Source organism: Neofelis nebulosa, chromosome 8 (assembly GCF_028018385.1).
Source record: "Neofelis nebulosa isolate mNeoNeb1 chromosome 8, mNeoNeb1.pri, whole genome shotgun sequence".
Lineage (NCBI taxonomy): Eukaryota > Metazoa > Chordata > Mammalia > Carnivora > Felidae > Neofelis > Neofelis nebulosa.
In genome coordinates this window covers 10,455,392-10,470,902 of record NC_080789.1, presented here as the reverse complement: position 1 = coordinate 10,470,902, position 15,511 = coordinate 10,455,392, and the positions used below count along the sequence as shown (strand labels likewise).

Below are 15,511 nucleotides of genomic sequence, written 5' to 3'. Positions count from 1 at the left end.
TCCCCCTCTGCCTCCAGCTCTCTGTGATGCCCCCTCGCTCCTTTCCTGATAGCACCCTGCTGCCTGGCGGGTGCACCCATTCCTGTGGCCCCGTGACTGTCAGCTCAAGAAGCACCAGGGGCCTTACTCCTTGTGGATCCCCCGCATCCCTCCCTCCATCTCCCTGTTCACCAGCGCAAAGGCTGCTGCAGGGAGACACCTCAGCTGCCTTCCCAGCAGACAGACGAGTCTTTGTGCCCAGGGAACTGGTTGCCATGGAAACCCCCAATTTCCTTTCCAGTGGGGACTGGCTTCAGGGGCTTCTCCCTTCTCAGGAGTATCACAGAGCAGGTCTCATCAAGCCACCCATTGTTTCCTGAGGACCTGCCTCGAGCCTCTTATCGTGGGCTCGGATCCCCTTTCAGGAGCTAGTGCCCCAGCAGGAAGCTTGGGGATGCAGTGATCTCCCGCCCTCCCCAGGCAGAGCCCTGCTGGGCAAGGCAGCAGCTGGAGCGAGGACTGAACACCTGCCCACCTCTGTTCCAGCCCTGTCCCCACTCCCCAGGTCACCGCCCGTACACTGCCTTCCGTGGCCTTCTGGTCCGCCTCCGTCATCCTCTCTCCTTCCCCACCTCTGGAAGATGTCCTTTCCCTTCTGTGTAGGGCCCGTGCTCCTCCCAGACCTTGACTGGGATGATGGTGGGCAGGGAAGCAGGGCTTGTGGGTTCCAGGTATGACATTAAATCGGGACTGGAGCTCCCCTTCCTCTGCCCTAGGCTCTCTTGGGTCTCCTGTTCTCTTCACCCTCCTTACCCAGCTTGCAGTAAGACCAATCACGTTGCTTCCCCTCTCCCTTGTGGGGACAGGAAGAGGGTGTATCTTGATACCAACAGAGATAGAGGGGACGGTTGGCTCCCTGAATATTCCAGCCTTGCCCTCCATTCTGCTGCCAGCTCCCCTTCCAGGAAGAAGAGGGGCAGGCTTGCCTGACTTCTGCAAGAGGCAGGGCCTCCTGGGTGGGTGCTCTGTGGACAGAGTGGGAGTAATGAGCGTCCCCGGGGGCGGGAGGGGTGCTTGCCACTCTGAAGAAGGGTTAATCCGGGGAGCAGTGGACTTCGCACCCCCTTCCTCCCTCCTCCAAGCCTGTGGAGTCCTTTAATCAAGTTGGGTGCTGAAATTCCAGCTCTGAAATGCCGCCTTTGTGCTGGCGTCCAGGCGGCCGCCCCAGAGCGCGGGGTCACTTTCTTGGCCCCGATCCTCTAAATGGTCTCTTTGTTCCTGCTGGGCCGCTCAGTATCAGATGTGATTAAAGGGAGATGGGGTTTGGGCGGGGGAAGAGAGAAGGGGATGGGAGAGGGAGTAGGGGGTTAACCCTTAGGGGATAGGGTGTAAGGGAGATGGAAAAAGGGGTGGTTTTCCTCCTGTCTCCCTTCCCCTCTTTCATGGAGTCCGTCCCTTGCTGCTCAGCTGGCCAGGCTGGGGCATAGCCTCTTCAGTCCTCGCCAGAAACATGTGGCCCCATCTCTATGCGCATGGGGCCACTGCCTTGCTGAGGCCCAAGCTCATCCAGAACCTTAGGTCTAAGGGGTGAGCACAAGCCAGGTCTTCCAACTTCTCCAGGGTCATTTGTCCTCTCTGGGGCCACTTTCCCTCCTCCCGTATCCCCAATGACTTCCCAGTCCATCTCTGTCTCATGAGAGGCAGGGTCCTGGTGGTGGCGGTTTCATCTCGATGAGGCCCCTCCCCTCTGCCCTGTTGGCTCTGTGTCCACAACCCCACTGACAGCAGGAGCAGTGAACAGACTGGAAATGGACCAACAACCTGCTTTTCAATAGAGGGGAAAGGGTGGGTGTAAAAATTGTGAGCACCTAAGGTTAGTATTGATTGATCCCTGACAAAATTCTAGAACACGTTGTTGCATGTTTGAAAACACATAGCTAATAAAGAGGAGATCCAGGAGCCGTCAGGGTTTCTAAGAATATCACCAAATGAGCCACATTTCCCTTTCTCAAAGGTTACTGGTCTGGTAGGTTGGCGGGATAGAGCGAATCTTGATTTTAACAAGGCATCAGGCCAGTCTCTGCATACAGCCACAATGGAGAAGTTTGTACTTCTAAATAGATTCAAAATTGATCAGGCAGTCTTCCCCTAAGAGTGCAGATAATAGAACCGATGATGGAGAATCTTCAGTAGTGTATACGGGCCTGTCCCTGTTCATTTCAACTTTTTTTTTTTTTTTTAAATTAGTGACTTAGGATATTCAAGTCTGCAGATCCATAAAGCTCGGAAGGAGCGCTAATAAGTTGGACCCAGAATTCCAAGACTTAATAGAGGTGGGGAAATGGTCAGATCCCACAAGATGAAATCTATTAAAAATCAGCATAAAGTCCTGCATTTATCCATAACATAACAAACAAAGACCCCAGAGAATAGCTTCTGTATAGTTTGGGCTGGAGCCCACAGATCGAAGAAACAGATGAGGGGGCTGGGGATGCTGGTCTGGAGCAGCAAGAGAAATGTCACCAGATTACAAGCAGAAGTGTGGCCCGCAAGCCACGGGCAGGTGAAAGTGACGGTGGTTCAGAGCACAAGCTCCGGAGTCCCCTGGCTTCAGATTCTGGCACCAGCCCTTCTCACCACCCACCTCTCGAGGTTTAGCAGCTGCCCATGAGGAAAATAGGGAGAATGAGCGGGTCCACTCTCTCCTAGGCCTGAATGGCAGAAACCACTTGGCCGAGCACTTGGCCAGGGAGCGCTCAGTGCATGGTAGCTGTTGCTGTTGCTACGCGCGGGGTCTAAGGAAGACTTCCAACCGCCAGAGCCATCCATCGGTGGAGCGTGGCGGTAAAGAGGTTTCCCTGGTCCCTGAGAACTGTCTGGAATGGCACCGAGGGGAGAGCTCTCGGGAAATGAGCCCTGGAGGATTAGGTTGCGTGTCTGCCACGAAGACTTGGCTTGATCCTGGAGTGGACCAAGGTGTGTGTGTGTGTGTGTGTGTGTGTGTGTGTGTGTTAGGGGAGAGGGCACAGAGAGGGGCGCGGTGAGCGAAGGCCCATCGACACATCCTAAAGGACAGGCCTGCTGGCTGCAGGCAGCCAGACGTCAGGTTTGACCCCCACCCCTCTTTCAAATTCCCACCCCCTCTGCCAGGCAAGTAAGAGGGGCTCCTTGGAAGGTGCTCTTGCTGAGTTCCAGCTGAACGGCAAATGAGCCACCTGCAGCGTGGGCACAGCTGGGCTGGGGGAGAGCTCCCGGCGGAGGCCTCAACCCCGAACTCAACGCTGAGCCCACGGGGATGCCGGCCGTCCCCATACCCTGCCTGGCCTCCGCCTTCCTTCTCAGGGGAGAGAGGAGTCCTTTGGATGATCTGTCCTTTGAATTCCACCCCTAGGCCACTTCCAGAGAGCATTTGAGGGAGCCCAGTTGAGGGATAAGAAACCAAGAGACAGGCCAGGTCAGGCCCACCAAGCAGGTAACCGGAACCTTTAACTTTATTATGTGGAAGGCTTAATGCAGAGTTAATAGGGGCTGGAGTACCTAGGACGGGGGCGAGGGGAGAGGGAGCTACTGAGATAAATAAAAGGGGGCAGTCATGAGTTACATGTGGACTGTGGGGGCTGCAGAACAGGAAGATGGGGGCAGACAGAGCTACATACTTTATTCAGATACCACTGGGAAGCATAGGGCAAAAGGCCAGGGCAGAATGTACATGTCGGGAGTTTAGTGTCCTCGGCCTGCTCCCAGCCACCTGGGCGCTGGGCCCCGCGTCTCCTCCCGGAGCTGAGGGTCGGGGCCTGAGCAGCTACAACACTCTGGGAAGCCTGAGGAGTTGGGGCTGACAGAGCAGGGACCGCAGAGCCTGGTGAGGGGCGAGGCGGCGGGGAGCCTGGGAGGAAGGCTCTGTGAATTGTCTCTGAACCCTTGCCTGGGGCCCTGCCTCCTCACCTGGGCTGTGCCTCCAGGTCTGGGAGGCTGTGGCGGCGGCGGAGGAGGAGGAGGAGGAGGAGGAGGAGGAGGAGGAGGAGGAGGGGGGGGGGGAGGGGGAGGAGGAGGAGGAGGAGGAGGACCGGGGCCTCTTTCTCCGTTAGACGAAGAAGGGGGTTTGGTGGGCACAGAATTGCATCGCGAGGCCTCTGTACCAACTCCTGCCTGTGTCCGGAAGGGGAGGGGACGCTGAGGGGATAAGGAGACCTCCCTCTGAGACCCCTCCCCTCCCAGGCTTTCAAAGCGGCGGCGGACATAGCCCACTGCAGGCATCATGCAGGTCTCTGGGTGGCTTTGATCTTAGGCACAGTGGCAAGGGCTATGTCAGACCCCTCATTCTCCACGAGAGCGCGAACATGGGCACAAGGTACGGCAAGGCCTCCGGTTCCTGCCCAGCCCCGGCTGCCTCCCCCACCCCCAGAGGAGGGTGAGAGTGGGTCTTTCTCAGGTCCTGGGATGAGGGTCATTCCGGGGGGGCGGGTGGGGGGTGGGAAGGTGCGGCCCCTCATCGTTCAGTCTAGGGGCGACAATCAACCTCCTTCTCCTCTGCCCAGCCTAGGAGCCCGGGGCTTTGCCTGGATAGGACGGGGTGGGGTCATCAAAGGCAGTGAGCCAGACAGAAAGCCTTCTCTCCGCTGTCAGCCTCTGCACCCTCCTCCACGGCCCACCACCAGGTCTGAGATGGGCGAGGAACAGGGCACAAAGGCTGGGGGAAGGGGCATGCTACCCAGAGGGGCCGGGCAGGGTGGTGATGACAGGGCCCCCTTTAAGGCCGGGACAGCGTCGTGTATACTGGCTGCTCCCAGTGCGTGGGGCTGTGGGACTGGGGCCCTGAGGGGCTGGGGTCAGAGATGGCCGTGTAGAGGGGCCGCTGCGAGGGCCCCATGTAAGAGAAGGCCGAATAGAGGCCAGAGGCCTGGCCTGAATGGCCGTAATAGGGTCCTGAGGGCTGATGGTCAGAGTAGTCAAACTGGGGGCGGGAGATGGAGGGGAAGGCAGAGCCGTAGTGGGGCAGGCTGAGGGAGGTGTAGGCGATCTGCGAGGTGGATGGCTGGTCGGTGTAGTGCGGGGGGCCCTGGGGCCCCGCGGTCTCCGTCTTCACCTGGGCTTTGGCATCCACACCGGGTGGCGAGACCGTGGGCAGAGCCACACCCGGTGGCTTGGAGATCCAGGCGGAGTGTCCACTGGCCACAGCCAGGGCGCTGCCCAGCCCGTAGCCGGCTGCCGAGTAGCCGCCCACGTGGCCCGGGTGCCCGTTGGGTGGCAGGTACTGGTCCAACTCGGCCACATCAAAGGTCTCCATGTTGGACATTACCTCGTGACTGATCTCACCGATGTCCACGTTGCCGAAGTCGATGTGAGGCTTCCCGCCCTCCCCCATGGAGCGCCCATCCCGCTTGGGGTCTGCCTTGCCCGACTGCAGCTCTGTCTTTGGGGTGGTCGGAGGGGTGGGTGGACCATGGCTCTGGCCTGGGGGGAAGGGAGACAGAAAGCAAGCGGGAAGCCGGGTCAGAGGCTTTTGGATCCTGATGGCTCACCTTCAGAAAAGCTACCTCCAGGAGGCCGAGGACCGATCACTGCGTGACCTCGTGGGTTCTGCGTGTTTGGGCAGCCCGAGCTGGCATTTCACTTATTTAATGGTCTAGGGCTGGTCTCCAGTTGTCTCTGAAATTCCCCATTCTTAGGGGCGTGTCCTGCCTCCCGCCCAGAGCGGGGGCTCCCTCCGTCACCCATGTCCTGGAGAGGCTTGCTGCATTTTGAAAAGCCCTCTCTGTTGGGGAGTTCTTCCTCATATCGGCTGATGTCGGCTCCCCGCCCTGCTCCACTGCCCCTTCGCTGTCGACCCCGACGGGTCTGGCCCTTGGTCTGCACTTGTCTGTTCTCTTCTGCGCATGCCTGGCTTCTGCCAGCTGCTCTCCTTAGTGCCGACCCCTCCTGCCCTCATCGCTCTTGACTGCTTCACTTTTGCTAGCTTGCCTGGGCCCCCTCCCTCACTGTCCACCCCCACCCCTGGCCCCCAAACAGCCACGTGTCCCCTCCGGCCCCATCCCTCCTGGCCAAAGCCAGCTCAAGTGCCCCTCACTCCAGGAAGCCTTCCCTCCGACTCTGCCCCACCAGCCACGCTCTGTCCCCCCACTCCATGCTCAGCTGTGCAGCCCCCAGTCCTCCAGCAGCTTTTCCTTGCTGGATCAGGAGGACACTTAGATATCTAGCTGACTTGCTCCACCCCTGTTCCAATGTCTATTTTCTCACTCACATTGTCATTCACCCGATGCTTAGAGCGGGGGACGGGGCGGGGGGGGGGGGGGCGGGCAGCGTGCCAGGCACAGGGCATACAAACGTAAATCAAGTGGATCCTCTCTTCCTAAGCTCAGAGTCTTGGGGGAGATCCAGAGACGCGCACAGTAGTGGAGGGCAGCATCAGAAGTTACAGGGTATGCAGAGGGCTCAGGAGACTAGAGGAAGGTGCCACCCCCACCCCCCACCTGCCCTGGGGACTTGGGGAAGGTCTCACGGAGGAGGGGTAGCTGAGCTGGGCCTTGGAGAAAAAAAAGCCCATGCCCACAGTTATAGCCTGGGGTGGTGGTTCTGTACCTGGTCCGGGGTCTTCTGGTGTGTGTGTGTGTGTGTGTGTGTGTGTCCCTGAGTCTCTGAAGTAAAGTATACGTATGTGGGGGAGAGATGGCAGGACCGGGGATCCCCTCAGAGAGAGAACACGTCCACAGTCTACGAGGCCAGGGGCTCCTTGAGGGCATTTCTGTGTCTCTCCCCCCCTCTCCCACCACTTCAGACCAGAGGCAATGCCAAGTCGTGCCCCGGCCAAGCGCTCTGGATTTTGAGACACCGCCTGGGTTTGCATCCTGGCTCTGTCACTGTGCGATTCTGGGGAAATGCCTACCATCTCTGACCTACTGCCTTATCAGTAAAACAGAGATGACGGCAAGCGGCTCAGACGCGGCCTCCTTCTGGGAGGCTCTGGCTTCACGCACACTTGTGTCTTCTTCACTCATTAGTTTTCATCCCTGCCCCTCCCCCTGGACTGTGGGGACTCCCACCGCCAGGGACCATGGTGGCTTCTCTTGTTGATGCCCCTGGCGTCTGCTCCCAGGCCGGGCACAAAGGGGGACGCCAGGTGTGTCTTCTGAAGGTAGAGCTGTGCTCACGCAGGCTCCTGAGCCCGGGTGGCGCGGCTGCCCTAATCACAGTTTGGAGTGACTGAGTTAATACTCAGTATGGCAATTAGCGGGGTGCCTGGTACACCCCGAGCAGGTGCTCAGTTAATGTCAGCCTTACTTGCGCTAATGGAGAATGAAACAAGATGGCCCTATGTCTGTTCCTCCGTGGCACGATCTCAACATCCCATGCCGTGGCTCCCCCATCGGACTGAGAGGTGGGAAAGAGGCAAGGGTCTCGCCTCCATCTGATCTCCCATTTCTCAGAAGCATCCTGTCTCTGCTTTCCCTGCTGTAACTCACCCCCGCGCCTCCCCGGCCTCCTTAACTGGCCCCTTGGCTCAGCAGCAGCAGTGCCCTCTTCCATCAGCCAGAGCCATCTTGCCCAGCCACTTCCTCTGGTGCCCCAGCTCCCACTGAGGTCCCTCTGGGCCCCTGCACCCCAGCTGGGGCAACGAACGGCACAGCGCCGCGAGCCTCCCCAGCGCCCAGGGCGGTTGTGGGTCATCAGAGTCTCACGACGGCCAGCCTTCGCCCCTCCCCAGCGCCCAGGCTGTCCCCACCCAAAGCTCATCAGCAGCCCAGCGCTCACCTGAGGGGTGTTCAGGGTTCCCGTCTGACATGGGGGAGCCCTCTCCCGGGTGCCGGTGGTCCAGGTGGGCGCTCTTGTAATGGGCCTGGATGGCGGCGGCCCCACCCTGCTCGGCCTCCCCGCCGGGACACTCTGACTCCCCCTGGGCCGCCTTCCCATTCTTCCGCCTCCGGGGCTGGTACTTGTAGTCCGGGTGGTCCTTTTTGTGCTGCATCCGGAGCCGCTCGGCTTCTTCAATGAAGGGGCGCTTGTCACTCTCGTTCAGCAGCCTGGGGCAGTACAGTTGGGGGAGACAGCAGAGGGGCCAGAGTGAGTATCTACCCTGGAAGAAATGAGGTCCCTGGATGGGGAGCCCGGCGGGCAGGGCCCGGTTCTTTGATTTACAGTCTGGAAGATGTGAGGCCCAAGGAACCACAGGCTCAGAAGGCTGTGATCTCTGTCCCTAAACTCGGGAGCTTTGGTGCGAGAGAGGTGTGAGAGCCGGATCAGGCTGCTGCTTCTGGCAGCCCCCCGATGATGGAGTTAGCAGTAGGCATAGAGCATCTGAGGGACACAGAGCTTCGCTCAGGTCAAGGAAAGGAAAAAGTTTCTCGTCATCAAAGCTGTCTGCGGGTAGAACACTGGCTGCCTCCTTAGGGGGTGGGCTCCCTGGAGCTGGAGGTATGCGAGCCGAGCCGAGAAGCAGCAGAGTGCGGGGGGGGGGGGGGGGGGGGGGGGGGAAGCCCAGTCTCTGCTACCTGCTAGCGTGTGACCGTGGACAAATCACTTCTCTGAGCCTTCGTTGCTTCCTGTCACTTCTCTGAGGCTCAGTTTCTTCCTATCAAATGAGGGTGATAAAGCCTACCTCCCTGGGTGTGGGATTGGCCAAGGTAGCATGCGTGAAGCACTCTGCACTGGGCCTGGGGGCGGGGAGGGTGGGCACCTTGAGGAACAGGTGCCGTGCCAATGCTGGGGGTAGGCCCTCTCAACTCTGGAGTGCTCATTTTGTGAATTCCAGCGTGGTGCGGCTGGAGGGGCAGGACGTGAGCCCCCTTCCCTCTGTGGGGTCACTGCATCCTGGGGGAGATCCTATCTCCTTGTCCAGGGGGTGACAGAGGGTAGAGGAAGCTAGACTCTCTCCCCAGACCCTGGGACAGAGGCAAACAGACCCTCTCCCCAGTCTGAGACCAAGCTTGGAGGAAAGCCTTGAAGGCAGTGCCCCTGCCCTCCCAGCTCCAGCCTCGGGGCCCCGGGCTGGAGGACGGTGGAGGGGGTGATGTTTAAGGCTCCGATGCCCCAGGGTGAGGAGGGCAGGACAGGGTACCTTGCAGAGGGAGTGGAGGGGAAAGGACGGACTCCTGAGTCCTACACGGGAGGGACTTAGTGGGTGCGGCTCTGTCCCTCTGCCCAGAGGGCCTCTCCAGCTGCCCACCCCCTCCCCAGTGGGTGCTCTCTTCCCCCAGTCAGCAGAAGCCGAGCCCTCCTGCCCAGGATGGGAGGGGGTGGTCATACCAGGCACCTCCTAGCCGGTGGCGGCATTCCTGTGCGGCTTAGCTTCCCTGGCTGCCCCCCTCCCCCCAGGCTGCCGGCACCGGCCTAGCGTAGCCCAGCTTTCGCCAAGGGTCCCTCCGACTGAGTGATGGGATGGAGACCCCAGGCCAGCGCCCCAGGGGTCAGAGAGTGGGCTGCAGCCCCAGGCCGGGGCCCCTGGGAGGCTGGACCGGCGGAGTGGGTGGGGCGGGCCCGAAGGGGGTGTGCGTGTTGGGGGCGGGGAGACAGCGGTACTAGAGGGCGCAGAGCAGGCCCAAGACCCCAGTGCGGAGGCTCCGGAAAGGCTGGGGACCCTGAGCTTCCTGTCCCACCCAACTCTTCCTTGTGCCCTCTGTGTAGCTGGCAACTGGGCGTGACTCAGCAAGAAAATGGCAGGGGGCACAGGCCAGAAGAGAGGGAAGCTTCCAGTACCGCGCTCACGGTCGCCTGCCACACTGGGTCCCAGCAGTACCCTCACCTTGACAGAATCCGCACTTTCAGTCCTCCCCACCCCCACGCGGTTGTCGGATGGCTCCAACCCCAACCTCACACTGACCTCAATTCTGTTCACTCCCTCCTAACCCCAGGCCCATCATCCGGCCCCACCTTGTAAACCCTCTCAAATCTAATCTTGACCCCAACACCAGCCCCACTGGGCATTGCCCCCCCTCCCAGGCCCTAGCGGTGCCCACAGCTCTAACTGCAAACCCCATCCTCATTTGGCACCCGGCCTCTGTCTTCTACATGTTCAAAGTTTGGAATAGAGGATATGGAGGGTAGACTGGTTCTCCCCCACCCCGGGAAAACTGGAAACCCCGGCCAATGGGTGGGGGGCTCCCAAAGTGGGGCACTCACTGCTGCTCTCCTGTTAGGGAAGGGGCCTGTGGGCTTGGGGGTCAGGAGAGGCTCCAGCCTGTGACCCCCTTTCTAGTCTCCTGACTCTATTCTCTCCAGACAAATCAACCCATATACAACCGTCACCACGCGATGGGTATCTAACAAGACTTTCCCAGGCGCGCACGGAAGGTTAGCTCGACTGTCGGAGCTCACGTCGCCACTTAGGAGCCAGGACCTGGACGCTGGTGTGTCTGACCCCAACCTACTTCCAGCACCCCACACGGTCTGTCTGCATGTCTTGCTGTTTTCGGGTGTAGGGCCCCCGTTTCCCAGTTCTGTCTAACCACCCCCCTTCCTGATGGCCTGGGAGTCATGATCCTGGGAGGGCTTTCAGGAGGAGCCCCTGGAGGGACTGGCCAGCCCAGCCCAGCCCATCTTTAGATGCCTCTCAGGACCCCCCAGCCAGGATCCTGGTAGCCCGGTGGGCGTGGGCATGGCCTTGGATCCTTGTCAGAGTCCAGCCACCCTCCTGCCCCCTGGGGCTGGGTCCTGGGCAAACAGTGTCTGCTTTCCTGATTGCCCGACCCTAGCGTGGCCCTGGAGGCCAATCGATGATGGCCAGAAACCAGTCTTCCTGAGGGAGCCTGAGCCCAGGGTTCTGGTCTGGGGGAACGGGGACAGGGACGATGGAAGGTCCAGTCTTAAATCCTTCGGAAGGGGTGAGGGAGACGTGGGGGTCCATCCTTGCTTTGATGTTATCACTGGGCTGGTGCTGTGGTCTGTTCACAATCCCCAGGGCCTGCTCCGTCGGCCTGCCTGTCTCCCTCCTGGCTCTCTGGCTCTCATTTGCTCTTCTCTGTACCAAACTGGCCCCGGGCTGAGCCCTACCTGGGTGCGGATGGACCTTGGGCAGAGCTGGAGCCTCTGGGTCCACACAGCAGGCTGGCCACTAAGCCCAGGGCCTGCCTGCCCAGGATGAACAGAGCGCCGAGGGCAGAGACGGGGAGGTGAAGGACTACCAGGCCGTCAGCAAACACGTGGCCAAGGACAGGGCCATGGGACTGGATGTGAATCCCTCTCGGTCTCTTGGGGGCCCTCTTCAACCTTTGGCCTTCTAGGCCCTTCCATGATGCTGGGGCCAGCATGGGGACGGCAGCAGCAGGAGGGAGGCAGGCTCCCCTGAGAAGCCCAGACTTTCTGAAACTCAGGTGCGCCTCGCTCCTGCCCTCCCCATCTCTGCCTGTCCGCCTCACTCCTGACCACACCTTAGAGTGAAGGGGTAACCCGCCACTGTCACCAAGGACAGTGTGGGGGAAGACCTCCAGATGAAGAATCAGGGGACCTGGGTTTGGCCCTGACGCGGCCTTTGCGATCCCTTTGCCTTTGTGGGCCTGTCTCTCGGGCAGCGTCGTGGGGAATCAGGTGGCCTCTGCGGGCTCGTACCTCCCGGAGCCCCTGTTCTTTTTCTGAGCTGCCCGGGATGCCTGAGGTCAGGGGTTGCTGCCCTGCTCAACATATCCCAAGGGGCCGGGCTGAGCCCCAGACCTGAGCTGAGGGGGGCCCCCGACTTCCTCCTTGGGGGGCATGTTCTTCCCCAGAGGTTCGGCCCCAGGGAACCTGGGACTCTGAGGGACCCTGGGTAGGAAGGGGCCAGGGTTTCCTCCTGGGTAGGGCTCTCAGCGCCAGCTCTGGGGCTGAAGGGGTAGGAGGTTACTCAATGCTGGGTGGGGCCCTGGAGAAGAAGATGGCGGCCGGACTGGGAGAGGGAGGGGGGAGGGAGGGAGGGAGAGGCAGGCCTGGCAGCTCTGGGACAAGGTGGGAGGGGAGACTTCTTTCTGTGTGTCCCCTTTCCTAGGGAATGAAGAGCCCCCCCCCCCCCCCCCCCGCCTCCCCTCCCCAGCCTGAAGGAGGAGAGGATTAGGAAGGCACCGTGAAGGTAGCTGGGACAGGACGGGATCCTGCAGTGACAGATCCTTGGTGGTTCTTCGTCCCTCACTCTTTCAAAGACTCCTGTCCGAATTCCTTGTTTTCTTGAGCTGCCCCCTCATGCTCCAGCTGGCTGCCTCAGTTTCCCTGCCTCTCCAGCCAGGCCTTCGGCTCTTTCCCCAAGCATTCCTCGGGCATCCCCCTGACCACTGGGACTGGTGGCCGTGGCACCGCTGAGTGTGCTGTGCCTGCGGGAAAGCCATGAGTGAAGGCCTTTGGTGTGGGCCGCTCAGGATCCTTCCCTCCCCCTGGCCTTCACTCCCCCAGGGAGAAGCGCAGACGCTTGGCCCGCCACCCGACAGAATTCCAGCCACGAGGGGGCGCCCTCTAGTCCGCTGCCCCAGGTGGGGAGCCGTGCCTAGGCCCCAAGAGTTCTAAGCCAGCGCCACCCCAAGGGGGTAGTCGTGGGGGAAGGGCAGGCCCGAAGCCCACACCTGGTCTTCCAGGCCCATCAAAGCGGTGGCTCCCCCCACCCCCCCCACCGGGAGCGGGGCCCGGGCAGTGCCCGTCCAGCCTGAATCCACCCGCAGCCAGGGGGCCCGCGGGAGCTCCCCGGAGGCGAGTCGAGGGCGCTCACCTCCACAGCTTGCCCAGCGTCTTGCTGAGCTCCGCGTTGTGCAGGTGCGGGTACTGGTCGGCCAGCTTCCTGCGCGCCGCCTGCGCCCACACCATGAAGGCGTTCATGGGCCGCTTGACGTGCGGTTTGCTCTTGCTGGCGCCGTTGACGCGCACGGGCATGGGCACCAGCGTCCAGTCGTAGCCGCTCAGCACCTGGCTGACCGCCTCGCGGATGCACACGGGGAACTTGTCATCGTCCGCCTCGCCGTCCTGCTGCTCCTTCTTGACCTTGCCCAGCTCGCCGGGCCCCGGGCTGGCTCGCAGGCCCGATCCGCCGCCGCCACCGCCGCCGCCGCCGCCGCCGCCGCCGTCGGGCCCCAGCGAGGGCGCGCTCCCTGGGGACAGGCAGCGGGGCTCCTCGGAGCCCACGGGGCTCAGCTCCACCTCGGACAGGTCCTGCTCCTCCGCCATGTCGCCCCCGGCCGCCGCCGCCTCGGCCGCCTCCCCGGGGCCCGCCGCCGGGGTCCTGGCGAAGAGTCCAACGCCCACCTGGACGGGAAGGAGGGAGCGATGGAGCGGCGGGACGCGCAGCCCCGACGGCGGCCCCGAGACGCGACGCGGGCACAGCCCCGAGGTGGCGCCCGCCCTGCTCCCCCTGCACCCGCTGGAGCCCCTGGGGCCCGCGCACATGCCAGCCCCGGGCTCGGCCTCCTAGCGCCCGCCCTCCTCGCCTTCCCACCACCTGGTCCCAACCGTCTCTTGGTGTGGGTGGGTTTGGGTTTTTTTAAACCTCCTTTTGGGTGGAGGTTTGTTGATGGAAAGGAAGAAAAACGGACTCTTTATTCTGCTCTAATCCTGGCTCCTGGAATTTCCCACCTTTTCTCTCACCTTTCCGGCTTCCCTTCTGCCTGCCCCCCGATGGAGTCTAGAGGAGCCGGGTGGGGGGCAGATACGGATGTCAGTCACTCCCCACCCAGCCCGACCCCGCAGGGGCCCAGGCCCGGGCCCAGGAAGGCAGGAGCGGAGGAGCGGGCTGTGCACTCACTCACCTCCTCGGACCTCTCCTCCAGTCTGGGGCTCGTCCTTAGGAAGTGGAAAACCGTGTCCCAAGGTGTGCGGTCCAGCTCGGGGCTGGGGGGTGACGCTGGTGGGCTGGGAGGGAGGGGCTGGGGGGCCCTGAGCCTCAGGCCGCGGCCTCGTCAGGACGGAGCCTGAATCCTCACCACCAACCACCCTGGCCGGACAGCCTGAGACTGACTGAGCACTGAGCTGCTGCGGAGGGCTGGGAAGGAAGGAGGGGGAGAGGGGGAGGGGGAGGGGAGGGAGGGAAGGGCAGAAGGTGGAGCCTCCAGCGCTGTCCTTCATCCCCAACACTCAGGGCTCCTCCGCCAGGCACCCCCACCCCAGCTCCAGGCGCTGCTGTCCCAGGCCCGTCTTGGGGCCTGGACTTAGGGAGATGGAGGAACGGGGGGTGGGGGGGGGTGGGGGGTGGTCAGGCCAGGAAAGCCAAGGGATGTAGGTGGGCAGGGTCAGAACCGATTGCTTGCAGGACCCCTTACCCTCTGCCAACCGGGACCCCCAGCCTCCACCTCAGGCAGTGGGATGGGCAGGTGGCAAAGGATGGGGGCTGCGTGAGAACGCGGGTGAACTTTCTGTCGACGTGTGAACTCGGCTGGCCCGTGTCGCTTCCTTTAAGACATCTTACGGAGAGTGCCTACGGCGGCCAGACGCGGCTTCTCAGCCCGCCTCACCTGCCTCCCGCCCCCGCCTAGGCTGCCCTCTGCCTCAGCTCATATGGCAAGAGACAGAGCATGCAGGCCCATACCTGGTGAGGTAGGGCAGCTGGGCCCCCCACCCCCACCCCCTGCCCAGTGCAGAGACCCCTGCTCCACCCCTGGGCCCTTCTCACCAGACACCCAGCACATGTAAGGGCCGGGCTGGCTCAGGTACAGAGGCAGGACTCAAGTTCCCAGGAGGCTGGCCAGGGGGCTGGGCTGGGGGTCCACTCCAAGTAGGTCTGAAAGGCGTCTGGGGCCCCACTTCCTGGGCCCCAACTCCCTCCATGCTGGAGTTCATGCGCTCTTGGTGTGTGTTTGGGGGGGGGGTGTCTCGGCCCCCGGTTAGTCCCCACCCCTCCACCCCATGCCCGAAGGGTGGGGAGGTGCCCTGCCTCCCTCTCCCGCCTCTCTGTCCACTTCTGTCCCCAGCCACCTCCCCAGTGGGGTGACCTCCCTCCTTTTACTTTCCTTCCGGCCCATCACCAAGGCTCCTGTTCCTCTCCTCTTTCCTAGGTCCCTCCCCTGAAGGCCACAGCCCCTCTCTCTTCTCAAAGGGTGGGTGTCGAGGCAGAGGTGTGGGTATACATGGAGCGGCGGATAGAACCCGGGCCATGCTGGCGGCCACGTGCAGTTCTGAGCTCAGTGGCTGGGCCAGGCCCTAGGCCCACCCCAAGGGAGTCTTGTCTGGAGTGGGGCTGCAAAGGGGGTCTAGGCAAGGCCTCATGCTTGGGAAAGGCCAAGGGGGTGGGGGGGGGGGTAATGGGACACAATGAGGTAGTCACACGAGGCAAAGGCATGTTGGGGGTGGGGGGAGCGGACATTGGAACACACACACACACACACACACACACATGCTCGCACACACAACCAGCCAGACAATCGGGCCAGTGTGTCTGGGGCCTCGGAGCCCAGTGAATTAGGAGTTTGATAAGGGTTTTCTCTTTCTCTCGCTTGCCGGCCTTGGACAATCTCCCCCCAGTTTTCCTCGACGCCACCCCCAGCGCTGCCAACCCTCCTCCCCCCGCCTCCCTTCTCTTCCCTGTGCCCAGACTCTTGTTCGGGGCCTTGAAACAGTGAGCTGTCTTTGTTCGAAATACAGGTGAACGGCAATCATG

The 15,511-nt window shown here is 61.9% G+C and overlaps 1 protein-coding gene across 1 annotated transcript; it reads right to left on the bottom strand.

Annotated features, from left to right (window-relative positions):
• Positions 1-4,007: 4,007 nt before the first annotated feature.
• On the bottom strand, positions 4,008-13,885 carry SOX10 (SRY-box transcription factor 10). Its single transcript, XM_058741326.1, has 4 exons — positions 13,668-13,885; positions 12,638-13,167; positions 7,729-7,997; positions 4,008-5,433 (listed from the first exon to the last, which is right to left on the bottom strand). The coding sequence occupies exons 2-4, from the start codon at positions 13,087-13,089 to the stop codon at positions 4,730-4,732; spliced, it is 1,425 nt and encodes a 474-aa protein (XP_058597309.1). The 5' UTR covers positions 13,090-13,167; positions 13,668-13,885; the 3' UTR covers positions 4,008-4,729.
• Between the last annotated feature and the right edge of the window lie 1,626 nt (positions 13,886-15,511).

Excerpts from the sequence above, each read along its gene's own strand:
- SOX10 (XM_058741326.1), bottom strand. The coding sequence starts at position 13,089 with ATGGCGGAGGAGCAGGACCTGTCCGAGGTGGAGCTGAGCCCCGTGGGC. Across the intron at positions 7,998-12,637 it reads ACGCTGGGCAAGCTGTGGAG|GCTGCTGAACGAGAGTGACA; the intron begins GTGAGCGCCCTC and ends GTACTGCCCCAG. Across the intron at positions 5,434-7,728 it reads GAACCCTGAACACCCCTCAG|GCCAGAGCCATGGTCCACCC; the intron begins GTGAGCGCTGGG and ends CCTTCCCCCCAG.